This window comes from Pseudorca crassidens, chromosome X, assembly GCF_039906515.1.
Source record: "Pseudorca crassidens isolate mPseCra1 chromosome X, mPseCra1.hap1, whole genome shotgun sequence".
In the NCBI taxonomy this organism is placed as follows: Eukaryota; Metazoa; Chordata; class Mammalia; order Artiodactyla; family Delphinidae; genus Pseudorca; species Pseudorca crassidens.
The window spans coordinates 115316406-115337612 of NC_090317.1; the positions used below are offsets into that span (position 1 = coordinate 115316406).

Here is a 21207-nt window from a genome sequence, read left to right on the forward strand (position 1 = left end):
TACATGGGCTGGGATGGCAGGTTTCTTTTCAGAAACACATAACAGATGATCAGAGGGTCTCCCAATACCCTAGGAGAAGGCTGAGAAATGGAGTAGCCGGGAAGTGGGAAAGGGCCTAGACTGGTTCAGTTTCCAACTAAAAGGTGGGGGTGGGACCTCAGAGTCAGACATGAGACTGACTGACTAAAGAAAATGGCTATTTCTCGCACATCTGAACTTGAGATCTGAGACACGTTTGGCACAGAAATTGAAGACAAACATTCCCCAAATGGTTCTGACCAGTTGCCTAGTCATGCTTTAAGAGAAAGGTACCTTTTGTCACGTGCTACTGTGTACCAGCATCTATCCTGTAAAATGTCACCAAATTCACCCTATTTAAATCTCACAGCAACAGTGAAAAGTAAATTCTAATTCACCCTTCATTCCACATGGGGACAATGAAACTGGGAGAAGTGAAACAATCTGCACACACATTCAGTGAGTAAGTCACAAAGCCAAACCACAAACCTCAATCTCTTTAACACCAAAGCATACTCTTTTCTCCACTATGGCAGTGGTTTTCAAACTATGTTCCACAAAACTTAAAAGGTACTTCAGGGGCTTCAAATATTCAGTTAGATTTTTTATAGTTTTAACTATTTCTAACAAAAGCAACACCCACAAATTCTACAACATTGGCAGCCACAGATACGCTAGTTTTTGTTATCAGGTTCACTGGGTTTTATGCAGATCTCAGAAGAGAGCTTTTCCTACCAATATCTAGACACATGCCTGAACTTCTAGCAGCTCTGTCATGATTAGAAAGACTATAGCTCTATTTTGTTAATTCAGGTGTGTGAATATCCACTCATATAAAATGGTACAAACAGGGACATAACTGAAGCAAATGCACACTGCACTCAAATGCCAGGCCATGCTCAAACACATCAGTTTGGAGGAAGCTGCCATCTTGGCAGAAGAGACCGGTAGTAAGCACATGAGTGCCTCCTTACATTTGGAAAGTGTTCTGTTATTGACAGTTCAGTGTTTCTAGGATCAGTTTAATTGAATATTAAGTGTGCAAGGCAAGCTGTTAAAAATTGATTGCCGTGATCCTCTATTCCCCGTGTTTCCTGTAAGCTGGTGTTAAAACTACGGGCTTGATTAGATCCAAGTTCATTTTTTTTTCCTTTTCTTTTTTTTTTTTAAGATGTTGGGGGTAGGAGTTTATTAATTATTTATTTTTGCTGTGTTGGGTCTTCGTTTCTGTGCAAGGGCTTTCTCTAGTTGTGACAAAGCAGGGGCCCCTCTTCATCGTGGTGCGCGGACTCTCTTGCTGCGGAGCACAGGCTCCAGACGCGCAGGCTCAGTAGTTGTGGTTCACGGGCCTAGTTGCTCCGCGGCATGTGGGGTCCTCCCAGACCAGGGCTCGAACCCGTGTCCCCTGCATTAGCAGGCAGACTCTCAACCACTGCGCCACCAGGGAAGCCCAAGTGCTTATTTACAACTATGTACATACACACAGATGGTTGTTTTTGGTTGTTTTTTTTTGTGTGTGGTACGCGGGCCTCTCACTGTTGTGGCCTCTCCCGTTGCAGAGCACAGGCTCCGGACGTGCAGGCTCAGTGGCCATGGCTCACGGGCCCTTTTTCCTTTTCTTTTGGCATCATTGATAGCATATGCTTCCCACTGCATGGTATCAGGAGGCACACAAAATCTGGTTTTCCAACTGTTAGCAATGCTACCATTAATATCTGGGTTCATTTGATGTCAGTCTGGTCTCTCTATCCTGAATTTCTCCATCAACCATTCATCTAATAGCTTTAGCAGCTATTGGTGATAGTTACCTTAATTCTTTTTTTCATTAGGGATTTTAAAAAATGCTAACTTTTAAATTCTATTATTTCTCCTGTACTTTTAAAGCTGTGATTCTCCTATAAACAAGAATTTTCTCTCATTAGCTATTAGGTTACCCTGAAATCAGTCAAATCTAGTATGCTATAAATTAAAATAGATGTGTCAACCCAATGCACTTGTGATTCTTATTTGGAACCTGAATCAAAGACCAACTGTTTAATTTTTTTAAAGGACATACTTGAGACAATCAGGAAAACTGAAAATTCGCCAGGTATTAGATGTTAACTATGGAATTACAATTACTTTTTTGGTTGTTGTAATAGTCCTTTCCATTAGATAAACACTGATGCATTTATCAGTGCAATGATATTATACCTTGGATTCTACGCAATGTTCCAGGCTGCTCTCCAAAAGGAGGTGTATCAGATGAAACAAGATCAGCCAAAAGTTGCTGGCTGTCGAAGGTGGGTTGATGAGTACACGGGAGTTTGTAGTACTATTCTTTTTACTTTTATTTGTATTATTTTCCATAGTAAAATGTTTAAATGAATTCAGTTCTTATACTAGATCCAGAAATTGGTGAAAACTGAAGTGGTTACCATTTGCAATTAATTAACCTGTGTGGAAATTAAGATCTATCATGCAATAGAGTACATAAACTGAAGTTTGAAAGACAGTCTCCAACTTACTTCAAAACACCATTTAAGGTGTTTGGAAGGGATACCATAATAGTTCTGAAATTAAGAATGAGAGTTTTAAAACCTGGTTTGTTTGTTTTTTTTAAGTGAGTAATCTATCAACATGGGACAGAGGTCAACTGGACCATCACCATGGTTGTAGAGCATTGAAGAGCATGTCTTAACCTGAGAGCATTAGAATATGTCTGCGTCATGTTGTTGTTCCATCACCCAGCACAGATATACAGCTGTCTCTGTAACTAAGAATTTCCTCTTGAGGAGATGGGAATTCTTTCAGTGACTAAAGATATTTTTATTGAGACTGCCATTGTCTAAAGTAGAGAGGGACAAACTACAGCCTGCAGTCCAGCCCACCATACAGCCACACCCATTTATGTACATATTCTCTACAGCTGCGTTACCAGGTATAACAGCAGAGTTGAGTAGTTGAGACAGAGATAATATTGCCCGCACAGCATAAAATATTTCCTATCTGGTCCTTTACAGAAAAAAATTTGCCAGCCCCTTGGTATAAATCAAAAAATAAACTCCAGGGTATAGATTTTTAAAAGTTGACTTATATCAGGAGAGGATAATACACTCTAAAGGATTTATATTTCTATGATTTAAATATCAATATATCATTAATATTTTCTGGTTTAACAAAGAACAGAATTGGGGGAAAAGATCAGCGGTTCAACAAAATTTTCATTACTAAAGTAACCACAGAAGCAAAAAAAAAAAAAAAAAAAGAATCAAAAGACAAAACAATTTAAAAAGTGCTATTTGCATTCTTGCCAAGTTCTTTGACTGATCAATCTTCCACTGTTGGCAGTTTTCTGACAGTCTCCTGATTTTACCAATGTAATACTCCACCTCAGGGTATGTCCTCATGGCCCATTCCTTTATGGAAGAGATGTTTACTCTCCCAACAGAAAATGCAACCAAGCACTTAGAACAAGTTTTGCCTTATCTTTTGAAAGGAAGGACAAGAGATTCAAGACAACTTGACAATGAAATTTTAGGCATGTACACAAGATGTTAGTGAAGGAAAACAGTGAACCATAGCACATGTTCACTCCTTGGTCAGGGGAATGAGGGGAGAGGAAGAGCAGAGTTCAGAAAGTCTTTGCTCATCTCTCCACCAGAATTAAGGGGCCCTACACATGCTCAGGGTAGATATTCGAGAGCCAGATCACAGATCACTTGAAACTCACTCACCAGCTTCTTGCAAGGCTGACAAAAACAGTGTGTTAATGATTTACGATCTGCAAATCTGGGGGGGGGGGGGGAGGTGGAAGGTGGGTAGGGAATAGTCTAGATCCTAACGTTTAACAGAATTTGTAACCTTATCATTTCACTAAGGTGGTATGAGTCTCTTTCCTTGAGAAGGCAACCCAAAAAGGCTAACCTTGGACTAAACAAGCATGATGAAGGAGTCCTCACTATACCTTCAAGATGTGTTCGTTGGACACCTTGTCATCAGAGGACACATACAAACGAATGAACACAGAATTGCTGTATTGGCCACGAAACGTCGCAAGTGTCTGAAGAAGGCTGAACTTTCTCTCTGACCAAACCCCTTCAGGACCGATATTAGATTCAAGCACAGGCCAGCGGAAAGGTGAGTGCCGCAGGATATGTAACAATGGCTTGGCATCTGCTTTTTCGATCGCTTCTGAAAGGGAGCAAATATGAAGAGAGTTAGAAATGCAAACTGGATCACCGAACTAGAAAGCAAGTGTATCTTCTCAAGAGAAAATTCCAGTAAGGTCCCAACCTAACTTTTTCGGGAGAGGTGCAGTGGACTGAGCATAATCACAGAAACAGAACTACCTATGATTCATACTTCAGTGTGACTGTTTAAACCTGATGTTCTTGCCAGGAGAGCTGACTAGGGAACCTGCCCAATATTCCCAACAGTAAAAGATGGGCTCACTATACTGACCCAAGCCAAGGAGCAATGTTAAGCTGAGAACACTCTGCAAAACTAAGGAACAACCCTAACTAAAGGAAACTGCTCAATAAAACTAATCACTCCCCAACAAAAATGAATTACTGCTTCAGACTCTTTCATCATCTTTTAGCGCCCTCTTCTAGCTCACCAAATAATACCTCAAAACCTAAACAAGTTAACACACTTCTCAGAGGCACTGGCTTCTTCCTGCAATAGCCTTGAGAAAGTGTACCAGGTAAAATGTCAGGTGTCTTTTTTTTTTTTAATTTTATTTATTTATTTATTTTTGGTTGTGTTGGGTCTTCGTTCCTGTGCGTGGGCTTTCTCTAGTTGCGGCGAGTGGGGGCCACTCTTCATCGCGATGCAGGGGCCTCTCACTGTCGCGGCCTCTCTTGTTGAGGAGCACAGGCTGCAGACACGCAGGCTCAGTAGTTGTGGCTCACGGGCCTAGCTGCTCCGCGGCGTGTGGGATCTTCCCAGACCAGGGCTCGTACCCGTGTCCCCTGCATCAGCAGGCAGATTCTCAACCACTGTGCCACCAGGGAAGCCCTCAGGTGACTATTTTAACTCCAATCAGACCCAAGATGCTGAGAAGGGCCTAAAGTGCTCAACAAAGATGGCTGTTAGGCTGATGGAGAAGCAGAAGGAGCCTGGCCCAGCTGGGAATCTGGATTACTCTAGGCCCCAGGAGGTTCCAAAGGACATAGGTCTGGTTTGAGAAGGAGTGTTACTATGTCCTTCTCAAACCAGACCTAGCCTCCAGATTCTGGTTTCTGTACCACATGCAATATGGTTTGCCCTTCTGACCCTACCCAAGTTTCCCATGGAGTAACTGATACCTGAAGAATCCAAGCCAACCACTGAAATAGAATTTTCTTAGTTTCTCCATCAAGCTAGCAACAAAACATTAAGACGGAGGTCAATCAAGAAAATATGGTACTGGCACAAAAAGAGAAATATAGATCAATGGAAGAGGATAGAAAGCCCAGAGATAAACCCACACACCTATAGTCAACTAATCTATGACAAAGGAGGCGAGGATATACAATGGAGAAAAGAGAGTCTCTTCAATAAGTGGTGCTGGGAAAACTGGAGAGCTACATGTAAAAGAATGAAATTAGAACACTCCCTAACACCATACACAAAAATAAACTCAAAATGGATTTCAGACCTAAATGTAAGACCGGACACTATAAAACTCTTAGAGGAAAACATAGGAAGAACACTCTTTGACATAAATCACAGCATGATCTTTTTTTTTTTTTGCAGTACACGGTCCTCTCACCGTTGTGGCCTCTCCCGTTGTGGAGCACAGGCTCCAGACGCACAGGCCCAGCAGACTATCATACAGAGTGAAGTAGTTATCTATTTTATACATATATATGTCAATCCCAATCTCCCAATTCATCCCACCATCCCATATTATACTAATATGTATAAAATAGATAACTAATAAGAACCTGCTGTATTAAAAATAAAATAAAATTCCAAAAAAAAAAAAAGACAGGAGTAGCCAGGGACTTCTCTGGTGGTGCAGTGGTTAAGAATCTGCCTGCCAGGCTTCCCTGGTGGCGCAGTGGTTGAGAGTCCACCTGCCGATGCAGGGGACACAGGTTCGTGCCCCGGTCCAGGAAGATCCCACATGCCGCGGAGCAGCTAGGCCCGTGAGCCATGGCCGCTGAGCCTGCGCGTCTGGAGCCTGTGCTCTGCAAAGTGAGAGGCCCGTGTACTGCAAAAAAAAAAAGAATCTGCCTGCCAATGCAGGGGACACGGGTTCCAGCCCTGGTCCGGGAAGATCCCACATGCCGGAGAGCAACTAAGTCCATGCGCCACAACTACTGAGCCTGTGCTCTAGAGCCCACGAGCCACAACTGCTGAAGCCTGTGTGCCTAGAGCCCGTGCTCCGCAACAAGCGAAGCCACCGCAATGAGAAGCCCATGCACGGCAACGAAGAGTAGCCCCCGCTCACCGCAACTAGAGAAAGCCGGCGCAGCAACGAAGACCCAACGCAGCCAAAATTTAATTAATTAATTTTTTTTTTAAAGGCAGGGGTAGTCAAAATCCAGTCTTGGAAAATAGCTCCTTTCTCTAAGCAACACCTTTAAATATTAGTAGAATTCTTAGTAGCTCTCTTTTTCCTTAAACAATATCTTTAAGCATTAATAGAACTCTGAAAAATAAGGGTGGTAAATTATTTTATTTATTTTCTTTATTACTCACTCTCATTCATGCAAGATGAATAAAGGATTTTGGCTTTCTGTATGGCTTCGATGTCCCGCCTTCTACTGATTGATTTCTCCAAAAGTGCTAGGAAGGTTAAAAAAGGATTCATTAGTATCCAGCCACAGGTGATGCTGAGTTGGAGGTCATTTGATAATCAGTCCCAGCCTCCAGAAAATTAAATGTAGAGACAGACAACCCTGGAAAAGATATGTCTATAAAAGATAGCAGAACCGATTCCAAGTTGCTTGAGGTTCAAATAACAAATATTTTTAACATTCTCTTCTCCAAGGTTCTCCTAATTCAAAGAAACCAAAAGTTCAATTTCCAACTGAGACTGGACCTTCTGCCAGGGTTAATGTTTTCTGCCACCTACACACAAAAAAACCCAGAATTCATTTTTTCAAGAACCAAAAATAAGTGAATTCTATTCCTCGTTTCTGCACTGAGTAATATTCTCAACGGAGGCAATTTCATCAGGGTCGGGTTTCTTAAGATTTCTTCACAGTCCAGCCGCTCAGGGAGGTCATCTGTAAGAAATTTCCCATTAGGAGTTTTATTCAATATTGCATAAACATGCCGTGGACTCAGAAGACATTGTTTAGACAGGAAATGGAGAAGCAAGAATGTAAAGCCTACCCAAATTGCCTGAAAACTTGCCCATTTACACATTCAAAGTCCTGGCCATTTAAAATGAGGCCATGTATATAAAATGGCTGCCAGCATGGACACAAGCCCACCTGGAAAATGATTTTCTGTTTATAAAATCACTGATGCTATTGTTTGAAGGTAGAAAACGACAGCTGTCACTATTTCATTAAATAAGGAACTAGGAAAGCCAAGACTCAATAAAAACTACCCTCCCCACAAAATAACACCTTGGATGTACCTGAGAATATCAATTTACCAACATGAAGCCAAGACAAAGAATTCCCACACAGCACCATGGCACTGCCTACAACGAGCTATGTCAAACTGCAGCTGTCAAGGAATTTGGTATTTATTTCTGAAACAACCTAGCAGCCTCCAAATGATGGTACAACAGATGCTCCTGTAGTACTTTGAATAGCTTCAAGATACAATGTACAGTGCTAATCAAATTAGTAAATAACTACATATTCCCTAAAGCGGAATCTACTTCTAAACTACAAGTTCCACATTTCAAAAAAAAGGAACCCAGAGCTTCTGTCCAGTTTTCTATAAGCATCTGTACATCAAACAAGTACATATAACTAAGATAAACTAAATAAGTTGAGCTCGATGTGGACATTTTCAATTATTTCAACTTGTTTCTTTCTTGTGCATTACCACAGCAATAAAAGTGGGATAACTAGCCCCAAGGATAAAAGATGATTTCTTTTTTTAATAAACAGAATCTCTAAAATCATACCCACATATATTTCTATTCAAATCAGATAATGTGCCTTTCCACCATATTGCTTCCACAGTCATTGGACTGCTGGGGAGACACATTTGAAAGTAAGTAATCCAAATTTCATTTGGGGATGCACTGTTATTGTGATGCTATAAACACTCCACAGGCTGCAAACATGAACACCCTGGGGAACAAAAATAAGCTATGGAACAAAAGAACTCAAAATATTAAATATGTACCTGAGTGTGTACTCAAGGCGCTCTATGTATCACGAGAAGGGGAAAAGAGGACATGTATATGCTAAGTAGGGCAATCTCCAAACCCTAACGGTGCACAAATATCAATAATTCTTATGTGTCAAAATTCTGGCTTCTGTACCAGAATTTGACTTTTGAAACAAATTCAGCTAACACAGGTTCCTTATCATACCCTTTCCCTTCTCCTCTCCTTCTCTTCAAACCCAAGCAGGCAGGAGAACGTTGATATGCAGACAATGTTGTGACAATCAGTTGGCTGCATCCATTTTATGTATCTCTGTATTTCAACTAGTGGTAAGAAGTATAAAATCTAACCTGGAGAGTCATTAATGAGCAGAAAACAAAGCCTATCAAAGGCAATTACTCAGGTTATTACACTGTCCCTAAAGCACTGAGAAGGGCTCATGGGTCACCCATATTAGTGTATTCCCATGATAATCTGCATTGTTTCTTGGAAGATTTCTCAGTCTCCTCTCACCCCCATCCAGGTGTTCCTAACCATGTTACAACAGAGAAGGAAAACTCCAGTTCATAACCTATAGTACAACAAACCTCAGACTTTAAAATCAGTTTCAAAGTGCCTATGATCATCAAAATTTGATATATGTGTGTGTGTGCATACAGGGTAATTATTTCTTCTTCTCACTATGCTCAGATAAAATTGGTTTTGCCCCCCAAAAAGGCAAAATAATAGACAGGGTCAAGGGGGTGAGCTTTCAATCACAAAGACGTGGGTTCCAGTTGCAGCTTGCTGCTACTTTCTAGCTGGAACTTAAGCAAGTTACTTACTCTCCCTAAGCCCCAGTTTCTTCATTTGTAAATCTGGACAAATAATAGCACCTACCTTCCAGGGTTGTGGTGAGGATCAAATATTTTAATGCACAGAAAGTCCCTATCTCAGTGCCGCAATACGTGGTAAGTGATCGATCAATGGTGGCTTAAACAGGCTTCCAGGCTGAGTTAGCTCTACATGAAATTGTAAAGTAATCAAGCTTGTTTCTAGTGCTTTCTCCATAAATGTTTTTTCCTCCTCCCTTCTCAGGATATTGGTAGCCAAAAGGCCTTCTGCTAACCCAAGACATTGGCACTCCTTGTGCAGGACTCTTGCACAAACTGGACCTGCCCTAACAACCAAACAAAAGCCCATGCTCTCAACATTTCCTCTGTTTCCATAGTAGAGGCAACGCTCCAACAAGAGATAACGTCTGAAAATACTTTGCCACATTCCTCATCCTAGATAACAAGGCCTTTTCTTTATGTACACTTTCTCAATGAAATTATAACATACCTACAGAAAAGTGCACCAATTATAAGTTGAAGGATTTTCACAGAGTAAACACACCCACATAACCAACATTATGACCAGAACCCCTGGAGCCCCTTGTGCTCCCTTCCAGTCACTATCTCCAATCAAGACAACCAGCATCCTCTTTTGTGAAGTGCTTACTCAACTCTATTTCCCACATTTCTATTGGTAATCTTTTTTCTTATTAATTTATAGAAGCTCTTTATATATTCTACACACAAATCCTTTGTTGAATATTTGTATTGCAAAATCTTCTTCCATTCCCCAGACTTCATTTCCTTAATGGTATCATGTAATGAACTGAAATTATTTTAATGTAGTCTAATGTGATCACTTTTTCCATCTTTGGTAAGCATATTTTGTGTGCTATTTAAGAAACCTTTGCCTACCCTGAGGTCATGAAGATAGTGCCTAATGTTCTCCTCTAGAATCTTTACTGTTTCACATTTGGGTCTACGGTCCACATAGATATTGGGTTTTGCCCATGCCTTTGTAACACAGGCTTGGCCTCACAGGGGACGAATCATGTGAGAATTTTAATAAAGAAGGTATTTTTGGTCATTGGGCCTCAAATATTATCACAAAAAATTACTTTTAGTGCATAAAATAGGCATTAACAATGGCTATTCTCCATTAGATTAAGTGCTCTCTGGGTCAGGGACTGAGTCACATTCACCTTTGAACACCCAGGGCTTAGCGCTTAGCATGGTTGGTATTCAATGTTTGCCGAGTTGAATTTCTGTCAAGGAAAGTCTGAGAGAGTTTTTCGCCCAAATGAAAAGGAAATGTGAGAAACTGGACTTATTTTGTTATTTCTTTTTATAATCAGCAATGTCCTAATTATACTAACATCCATTATCTCCTTTTCTCACATTGCAGTCCGCATATCATACAATGAGATCCAAGATTTCATCTGTTTTTGTGAATACCGGTTTTTAAGCTACGTAAGTCTCGTTTCACCAGTGGTCTCAGGTTGACCTTCCACTTCCCTGCTCTTCTATGGCGGGGGTGGGGGGGGTACTTACTGGCATTCAACCTCCTTTAACCGCAGAAGCCAGACAGGACTATCAACTCTACTCCGTCCACATTCTCCTGCTCAGACAGGGCCTTTATTGAGAGCTCTGGAATAAGAAGAGGGAATTCCAAACAAAGAAAAACGATACTCCTAAGGACTTGGCAGTCCCCTGGTAAGTCAAGAGCTCACGACAGTCACATACAGCTCAGGCCAGTCATCTGGAGACTTTGCAATATTTAGGACTTTGCCAACTAATACTGTTTTCAAAAACTCCACACGCACAAAGTTTTAGGCCTGTGAGCAAACACCTACCAAGAACCTCGGTGTTAAGGTGACGCCATTTAAACAAGATGGTCCCAGAGCATAAGGATTATTTCAAAACACGCTCCTCTGTGTTCTTTCTCCGGACCCTGTAATCCTTTTATGTGCCTGTTCTAAAGGGGATCCTCTGGCTACTTGCTAAGAGCTCGCTGGAGCTGTGTGCCTGATTTGCTTAATATTTAGAAACAGCAACTGCATTCTAAAGCCTTCAGTCAAATGTCATCAAGGTGAATTCTCAATTTCATGTAGATTATGCCAGCATTTCCTTTAGAAATCAGTGGGAGTGTCCTCTTAATTCTAGAGAGAGAGAGAGAGAGAGAGAGAGAGAGAGAGAGAGAGAGAGAGAGAGAGAGAGAGAGAGAGAGAGAGGGAGAGAGAGAGAGAGAGAGAGCGGGAGAGAGAACATGAGAAATCAAACTTTGGAAAACCAAATCTACATTTTAAGGGAAGGTGTGCCCTTCCACACCTACATAAGAAACAGAATGTTCTCTAGACACATATTTTTTTAAACCTATCATATGATGGCCTGGTTTCTCCTTTGGTGGTACTTAAAAACCACCTTTGGCTGGTCCATGGTTGAATGTCGCCTCTAATCTTACTATTTTTAGTCTCTGTTGATTTTCCAGGCTACAGACTTCAATCTGGTTTCCAGCCTCCTCAGTTTATTTACCGTACTGAAAAATTTCATTTTTCTAACTTACACTTCATGGGTATTAAGTTCTAATGCAGTTAGATGTGGAGACTCTAAATCAGCTTGCAAAGCTCATTGTTATTCTCATTAAAAAATAAAATTCAAGTTAACTAAGTCATGGTCTGTGGATCCCATAACCCTCATGTTTTCACACGAATTGTGTGACACTCGACTTTGCAGTTCCTCAGCCCCATAGCCGGTCAAGCATGGGATTAACTGAGTCTGTCTGACACACTGAAAAGACAATAAGAGCTGATATTTCCCATTCTTCTGGAAAACTGCCACCCAAACATAGGTAGAGAAGCTGTCAGAATGCTTTTCTCTGTTCATTTTTTATGATCATCTCATAAATGATAATTGTTGGTTGGCATTAGCTTAAGAAAAAGGGGCAGAGATTATTTTAGGGGCATGAAAAACCTCGAACTCATCTATCTAAATCATGGGTTACCAAATAACATAAAAATATTCCCCTTTTAACACAAAAGACCTCTTTGTCCATAATGAAATCAATTTTATACAACTGCCAGACACTACAAAAGTCTCACAGAAGCTAACTCTTTTATTATGTGCACTTATAAGTGAATTTTTAAGGATTACACTTACCAGGGTCACACTTCAAAATAATTTAAACATCACTCTTTGAAAGCATAGCATTACAATGAATCTGCCAATATAATATTTTAACTCATAAAAATAGCTTTCCTATTTAGATAATTTGAATCTTAGCAGATAATTCAATGTAAGGCCTGTGCTGAACTTAGAGTCATTAAAATTCATCTTCAGTTTTTTTTTCCTACAGTACAAATCTTAATTACATTTTTCCTGCCTATTTCTACCATCTTAACATTACAAGAAAAGGCCATGTATGGTTACATACCCCCCGCAGTGGTCCTTCCTGAGCAGTCCTGAGACATCCAAGGACCCTGGTGACAGCGTTCACTTATTAAGCACCTGTTCTGTGCCAGGTATATTGTACATGACCTCAATTAATCCCCCACCAACCCTAAGCAGCATGTATCATTAACCCTAGTCTACAGGCAAGAACTGTCATAATTTGTCCAAGGAAACTCAGCTAGTAAAAGTTAGAGCTTGGATTTGGACCCAGGTCCCTGACTCCTGCTCATCTGACCGTCAGGTACCCAGTAAAATTCTGCAAGTCACTTTCCTAAGTAAGAACAAGGCCCCCAGGTAGCTAAACCAGAGGCAGTCCTCATGGACTTTCTTGACAGAGCTCTCCACCATAACTGGAAGAAACACCTTCTCCGGTTATATCAAGACTTGTTTTTGTAGTGGTGGAGTGACCCTGTGCTGAGCCATCTACCCCCTTTGCCCTGTAACCATATTTGTGACCAGTGACACACACTCCTGATGCTCCTAGTCATAGGTAGGAGGCCTGGTGAGGTTAGATCAAAACAAAATTAGCTGGGCCCGAAAGCTTCACTTCACATTATGTCCTAGTCTAAACCAGTGGTTTCCAAACTTGAGCATGCATCAGTATCATCAGAGGGGCTTCTTTTCGCTTTTGTTTTAATTGAGGTATAGTTGATTTACAATGTTCTGTTAGTTTCTGGTGTACAGCAAAGTGATTCAGTTATTCACATATATATTCTCTTTCATATTCTTTTCCATTATGGCTTATTACAGGATATTGAATATAGTTCCCTGTGCTATACATTTGGACCTAGTTGTTTATCTATTTTATATATGGTAGTTTGTTTCTACTAATCCTAAACTAATTTATCCCTGCCCCCCCACCCCTTTCCCCTTTGGTAACCATACGTTTGTTTTCTAGGTCTGTGAGTCTGTTTCTGTTTCATAAATAAGTTCATTTGTGTCATATTTTAGATTTCACATATAAGTGATATTATATGGTATTTCTCTTTATCTTTCTGACTTACTTCACTTGGTATAACCTCTAGGTCCATCCATGTTGCTGCAAATGGCATTATTTCATTCTTTTTTATGGCTGAGTAGTATTCCATTGTGTATACATACCACATCTTCTTTATTCATTCATCTGTCAATGGACATTTAAGTTGTTTCCATGTCTTGGCTATTGTAAATAGTGCTAAGAACTTTGGGTGCATGTACCTTTTTCAAATTAGACTTTTCTCCAGATATATGCCCAGGAGTGGGACTGCTGGATCATATGGCAACTCTATTTTAGTTTTTGAAGGAGTCTCCACACTGTTTTCCATAGTGCCTGCACCAATTTACATTCCCATCAACAGTGTAGGAGGGTTCCCTTTCCTCCACAACAACTCCAGCATTTGTTATTTGTAGGCTTTTTGATGATGGCCATTCTGACTGGTGTGAGGTGGTACCTCATTATAGTTTTGACTTGCATTTCTCTAATAATTAGTGATGTTGAGCATCTTTTCATGTGCCTGTTGGCCATGTGTATGTCTTCTTTGGAGAAATGTCTATTTAGGTTTTCTGCCCATTTTTTTGATTGGATTTTTTTTTGTTATTGAGTTGTATGAGCTGTTTGTATATTTTGGAAATTAAGCCCTTGTCGGTCACATCATTTGCAAATATTTTCTCCCAGTAGGTTGTCTTTTTGTTTTGTTTACGGTTTCCTTTGCTGTGCAAAAGCTTATAAGTTTGATTAGGTTCCATTTGTTTACTTTTGTTTTTACTTCTATTGTCTTGGGAGACTGACCTAAGAAACATTGGTACGTTTATGTCAGAGAATATTCTGCCTATATTCTCTTCTAGGAGTTCTGTGGTGTCATGCCTTATATTTAAGTCTTTAAGCCATTTTGAATTTACTTTTGTGTATGGTGAGAGGGTGTGTTCTAACTTCACCTTTCCAGCTTTCCCAACACCACTTGCTGAAGAGACTGTCTTTTCTCCATTGTATATTCTTGCCTCCTTTGTCGAAGACTGACTGTAGATGTATGGGTTTATTTCTGGGCTCTCTATTCTGTTCCATTGATCCATATGTCTGTTTTTGTGCCAATACCACGCTGTTTTAATTACTGTAGCTTTGTAGTATTGTTTGAAGTCTGGAAGGGTTATGCCTCTAGTTTTGTTCTTTTTCCTCAGGATTGCTTTGGCAAATCTGGGTCTTTTATGGTTCCATATACATTTTAGGATTATTTGTTCTAGTTCTGTGAAAAACGTCATGGGTAATTTGATAGGGATATTAAATGTGTAGATTGCTTTGAGTAGTGTGGCCATTTTAATAATATTAATTATTCCAACCCAAGAGCATGGGATAGCTTTCCATTTTTTTGAACCATCTTTAATTTCCTTTATCAATGTTTTATAGTCCTCAGCATAAGTATTTCACCTCCTTGATCAGGTTTATTCCTAAGTATTTTTTATGTGATTTTAAAAGGGATTTTTTTTTAACTTTCCCTTTCTGATATTTCAATGTTAGTGTAAAGAAATGTAACAGAAATGTAACAAATGTCAATCTTGTATCCTTCTACAAGATTGCTGAATTCATTTATCAGTTCTAGTAGTTTTTGTGTGGACTCTTTAGGGTTTTCTATATATAATATCATGTCATCTACATATGTTGACAATTTCACCTCTTCTCTTCCAATGTGGATACCTTTTATTCCTTTTTCTTCTCTGATTGCTGTGGCTAGGACTTCCAATACTATGTTGAATAGAAGTGGTAAGAGTGGGCATTCTTGTCTCGTTCCAGATTTTAGCAAGAAGGCTTTCAGCTTTTCACCATTGACTATTATGTTGGCTGTGGGTTTGTCAGAGGGGCTTGTTAAAACACAGAGTGGGGCTTCCCTGGTGGCGCAGCGGTTGAGAGCCCGCCTGCTGATGCAGGGGACACGGGTTCGTGCCCCGGTCCGGGAGGATCCCACGTGCCGCGGGGCAGCTGGGCCCGTGAGCCATGGCCGCTGAGCCTGCGCGTCCGGAGCCTGTGCTCCGCAACGGGAGAGGCCACAACAGTGAGAGGCCGCATACCACAAAAAAAAAAAAAAAAAAAAAAAAACACAGAGTGTTGGGTCCTTCTGCCAGAGTGTCTGATTCAATAGCTCTGGGGTGGGGGCCAGAAGTTTGCATTTCAAACAAATTCCCAGGTAATGCTGATACTGCAGGTGGAGAAAAGTACTTTGAGAACCACTACTTTCAACCAACAGCACTCACCAGCCCTCCTTCCCCCAAAGCTTTACTAAGGTATAGTTGACAGTTATCAGCAGTCCTTCTTGATGCCTGTGACCCCAGGACATCACCAGCCCAGATTTCCTCCTCTCCCATTCCCCACCTGACCCAATGTCAGATCAGAAGCTTTACCCTTTCTTTGCTGGTTTCCTCACTCTGTAGCTCCATTTTAATTCAACATCAACATTTTTCAAGGAGAACGTTACTTTGTTTTGTCCTGGAAACACTCTCCTTGCACTGGCCCATTTAGGCCTTAGTCCTCAGTTCTGAAAAACCCGGCTTTGAAAAGTTCCTTTCTTAAAGATGAAATGCAATATGTGTTTGAGGTGAGAGTCGATTCACTGGTTTAAGGAAAAAAAAATAATCAGCACTATGCCAGAAAGACTTCCAAATGAAAAAAACAACACAGGATAGCTATTTTCAACTCCTGCTTATACCACACCCTACAGAGAGGAAGAGTGGGATAAATATTGCATCCCTGAAATCCTAAAAAATCTGAGCTCCAGACTTCACGATTCCTCTCTCATCTATGACAGCGGCATCAAAACACTGTAAACATAGGTTTAAAAAGCCACTTCCCCAACTAACCCCTGTTTTCACTCCCACCTTCCATGAGGAGGTGAGAGCAGCAGAGGTTCTATTCTTGGCTATTCAAACCACAGTGTGTGGTCAAGGGCATCTGCCCCTCTAAAACTGGGTTTATGACAGTGAGGGGTTCAGAGCTGTGCTCTCTTTTCTTTCTCTGTCCAGAATCCTCTCCTGCAAAAAAAAAAAAAAAAAAAAAAAAGGAAGCAATAGTATCCTTGGCACAAGCAGAGGACCCAAAAGGGCAAGAGGGCTGGTGGGACAGAAGTTAACTTCCGCACCCACTGGCTGTGGCTGAAGCTCCCCTAGCTGATTCTTCCAGGTGTCTGGGAGCGTTTCAAAAAAAAGGGGGGGCTACAGAGAAGACACAATGACCCTTCACGCTGAAAGGAGAAGAAAGGAGAGAAAAGGATACCCAATAATGCTTGAGGTTTTCTGTAACAAAGAAGACAAACTCTACCTTCATCTGGATCCCAAGCTAGAAAACAGAATAGCATGCTGGGGCCTTCAGAACTTATCTCCGTACATCAACTTCCTCCTCCAAGCCATGCAGCCAGCACGCTCTGGCAAAATGCATCGCTCATCGGCACCCCCTGACATGACATTTACAAATGGCTTCCCGCTGCCCGAGGACAGAAGCTAAAATCTTTAAACAGCCTACAAGGCCTATGTGCTCTGGTCCCTCCTCTCTCTTCAGTTTTGTCTTGTGTCCCCATTCCCTTCCAACTCTGAGCTCCAATCACGCTGGGCTTCTTGGGTTTCCTCAAAGGCACCAGCTGGACAGAGCCTCTGCTCATGCAGCTCTTTCCGCCTGGGTTAAATTTGGAGACATTTGAAATGCTAGACCCATAATCTGTGGGGGACAAATTATATGGCTGGATTGGTTTGGGCAACTCACATAATTTTCCTGACCTTCGCTTCCTCAGATGTAGGGCAAAGACAGAAATAAACAATGATGGCAACATCACAGAATTAGAATGAGGAACCATAGAGAAAACAAATGATTTGCTAAAGGAATAAAATTAGTAACAAGAAACGCTTGGGCCTTGGGGAAGTGAATTTATGAATTCAGAATAGACAGCAGGTAGGAGAAGCAGTTCAATTTGGAACTCAATCTAAAAGGTCACTACAGGAAGTCTGGTTAGTGACACAGGCAAACTTGTGAGTGTACTAGCACATATTTGTGAGTGTGTGTTTCTCTCTCATAAATATAAGCTCCCATACCTATCTTAACTGTTGTTGAAAATAAAATTCCCCTCTCATTTTATAAATTAAAAGGTCCATGCATGTTTTAAAAAGTATCTCTCACTGTGCAAATATCAACACTGATGAGGCTTTCCAAACAAACATATCTTGTTTGTGACAAGTTATTATCCAACCAGCCTATAATTAATTTTCCCGTTATGGGTAGTGCCTTTTTACATGGAATGTTCTCTTGACACTTTAAAGCAAATAGTCCGTCATTACTAATTCATTAAGTATTCACACAGATGCTATTAATCACAATGAAGTAATGTGGTATTAATGGGTAGGTTATTAATCTGCAATTACATGCAGATTTCCTAATAAATTCAAGTTGCCCAAGTTTTTTGAGGAGAAAGGCAAGGGAAAACCAAATGAACAAATCTTTCAGAAAACAAATTAAGGGGAAGAAATACCTCTCCCTGTACCATAAGAGAGAACATATAAAATTTCTGTTTTCTTTTCATCTTAAGAAATCTTCGTTCGTACCCAATACAATGACATTTGCATTATACAGGTTTTCAACAAAATAATAATATAAATGAAGGAAAAACAAACCACCCATGCACCCTGGAGAGGAGCTGAATTTCTTTAATGGCATACCATGTTCTTAGATGTAGCAAAGCCTGGCTGCTCAACATGTGGTCCCTGGAACAGCAGTGTGGGCATCACCTAAGAACTTGCCAGAAATGCAGACTCTCATGTCCCTTCTCAGACCTACTGAAACAGAATCTGCATTTTAACAAGATTCCCAGGTGATCCATGTACACATTCAAGGTTGAGAAGAAGGGTATCAAAGTACAGTTTTGTACTTTGTACTCCAGCTGCAAAGTGGAGTAGAAGGAAGTGGGGGAATTTGGCTTACACACCATTGTACATGAAAGCCTAGGTGTGCTGAGGAGGGAACAGCAGGCAAATCTCATTGAAATTGTTCAGAAGTACATAAACAAGGTGGATGTGACAAGCAGCTGGGGAATCTGGATTATTAGGAATACAATTTACATACCATGTTTCATGAAATCTAAGAAGCACTTTTTTTTTTTCATCTTAACATCTCTGAAATTGGAATTCATCTTAAAGCTGTCAGCCAGGTACAGTCACAATGTAGATGCCATCGCCTACCCATGTGTGACCTTGATCTAGCAGTTCTTATTGTCAGCACTTCAAATGAGCTGGTTGCCGGGCTAGGAAATTATCGCTTAACTCATCTTCAGAAAGATTTCACTACAGTTTGGCTATGAAATGAAAACTTACTGTATATCCAAAAAGGCAGTCTTGGAGGAAAATCCCTGAGATGACTGGGAACACATTTTAAAGAAATGCTGAATCACTGCTGTTATTGATGGAAAGAGGAGAGTGTTTTGTGAGAAAACAGAAGTACTGATGGTTTGAAATCAAAAATACTGTGAGGAAGTTTTAGGAATACCTTAACCCATCTCTTCTGCTTGCGTTTTCCTTTTTAATTAATGCAAAAGACTAACGTGATAAAAATTAATGTCTAAGTGTAAAAAACTTTCAATGAACATAAAATAAAAATCCCAAGTGCTAAGAAACCACTGTGTAATAGCTTAGTCTTAGTTAGCATACATGAAATAGTGGTGCACCTTGCAGTTGACAGTCTTTTTGATTCATTGAAATATGGTATTAATTTAGTTGAGGCTATGAAAGACAGCAGTGTTTGTGTGTTCTCCTGCTTAATTTTAAGTCAAATAAATATAACCAACAAAACTGCAATAGCATCACCACCAAAGAAGACCCAGTATTTTTCCTCCTGGGAAATAATAAATGTGTCAAGAATATTCAAGCTGTGTTTCAATTTAAATAAAAGAAGGCGAGAGAAAAATTATTCCAAATGACTGCAAAAGCATTTTAAGGACAACTGAACCTCCGGTGAGATGAGACATTTTAGTTCCTGAATGCTGGGTCTCACATCCAGGTCTCAGGGGCAAGAATACAAGTCTGGCTGAGCGGGGAGGCAGGCGTGAGACCTCTGGCAAGGGCAGCTTCGTGGGCGTCCTGCCACAGCGTGGGCTATGCAGCCTTCAGACCTCAGCCGGAGCCACAACTGCCTTTCCTCACCCAGCACTTCCCACACAGTCCCCACTAGACACGTTTCATTCTGGCAACGACCTGCAGCTTTCAAACCCCAACTTCCTCTTCTCCACAGCTCAGAGATTCCAGACTGACACGAACACCTTTGACCTCAATTAAAATAACTGAATTTTAATGTCTTAATTTACTCGCACTGGTGTGTATCCAGAGCAGTGTGTAGTCAAGGGGGAAAAAAGAAATCTCTTTCCTTACATTATTCCAGGACTTGGTCAAAATGTTGGGAAATATAAATTGCGAGAAATTAATAAATTAGGGCATTGCCCAACAGTCTTTAATGTGCGCTAGCAAAGCATACTGCCAGAGTGGTTATTTTCAATGGTTCTCGTTTCAGAAAACTCACAGAACCTTCTCCAGTAGACAGTGGCTACAGTTCTCTACTTGGTTAGTTAGACTGGACATCACACTTGAGTAGGTTCTCAAACTTGGCCGCAGGTTAGAACCACCTGCAGGGGAAGGGTGGTTAAAAAACCAGAAGCCAGCCTGTACCACCCCAGACCAATTACATCAAAACCTCTGAGGATGGGACCCAGGCATCTGTGTCTTTCAAGCTCCCCTGTGATTTCAGTGTGCACCTGGGGTTGAGGAGCACTGGTCTAGAACTGCCCTGTCCAATTCAGAAACGGCTAGTCGCAAGGGGCTGTTGAGCACCTGAAATATAACTGGTCCACAAAAGACACATGTTGCAAGTGTAAGATGCGTAGTGGATTTCAAGGACTTAGTAGGCAAGAAAAAAACGTAAAATGTCTCACAAATAAGTTTTTTTATATTGATTCCATGAAATGACAATATTTTGGATATGCTGGGTTAGATAAAATACATAATTTCACCTGTTTCCTTTTTACTTTAATGTAGCTATTAGAAAATGTAAAATTACACGTGAGTTGCATCTGTGACTCATTACATTTCTTTTGGACATCACTGCTTTGGAAGATGCCTTTATAGGTCACTAGCTGTGTGAATATGAATGAATTGCTTAACCTCTCCAAGCCGCAATTTTCACAACTGTACAATGGGATAATACCACCTTCCTGGTTTTCAGGGGTTTTACCAGGTCAAAATAATCTGAATTCTAATCCTAGCTCCATCGCCTATTAGCTGTGTGATATTGGGCTGGTTATTGATTGTACTGCTCGGCTACTTCTATTTCCTCATTCCCAAAATGTAGATAAACCTTCCATCTTACAGGCTTGTTGGGAGTTCAGTTTAGAGAGTTCAACAAATGGTAACAAGGGTATTATTAAATAAGGTCACCTTTATTAAGTGCCTAGAATGTTAGGGCCTGCTCTGTGTGATCTACTCTTACGAATTTGGGGAGGGGGCGATCTGTTAAAGGCTCACTTCACAGTAAGTAGAAGAAATACCCCCATTATTAGTAAATCAGGGGAGAAATGGGGATTTTTCCACATTGGAAAGATGCTCAACCCATCCACACCTTCAAGTTGCAGTTGAAAAGTTCTCAGAATTGAGGATGAGAGCACAGCT

The 21207-nt window shown here is 40.7% G+C and overlaps 1 protein-coding gene across 1 annotated transcript in view; it reads right to left on the reverse strand.

The window, feature by feature from the left end:
- PHEX (phosphate regulating endopeptidase X-linked) overlaps positions 1–21207 on the reverse strand; it is a 204981-nt gene that overhangs the window by 159607 nt on the left and 24167 nt on the right. Inside the window, exons 4-5 of the mRNA XM_067722956.1 lie at positions 6691–6777; positions 3965–4191 (exon numbers count right to left, since the gene is read on the reverse strand). Of these exons, the coding sequence (XP_067579057.1) occupies positions 3965–4191; positions 6691–6777 (314 nt within the window). The remainder of the gene's footprint in view (positions 1–3964; positions 4192–6690; positions 6778–21207) is intronic.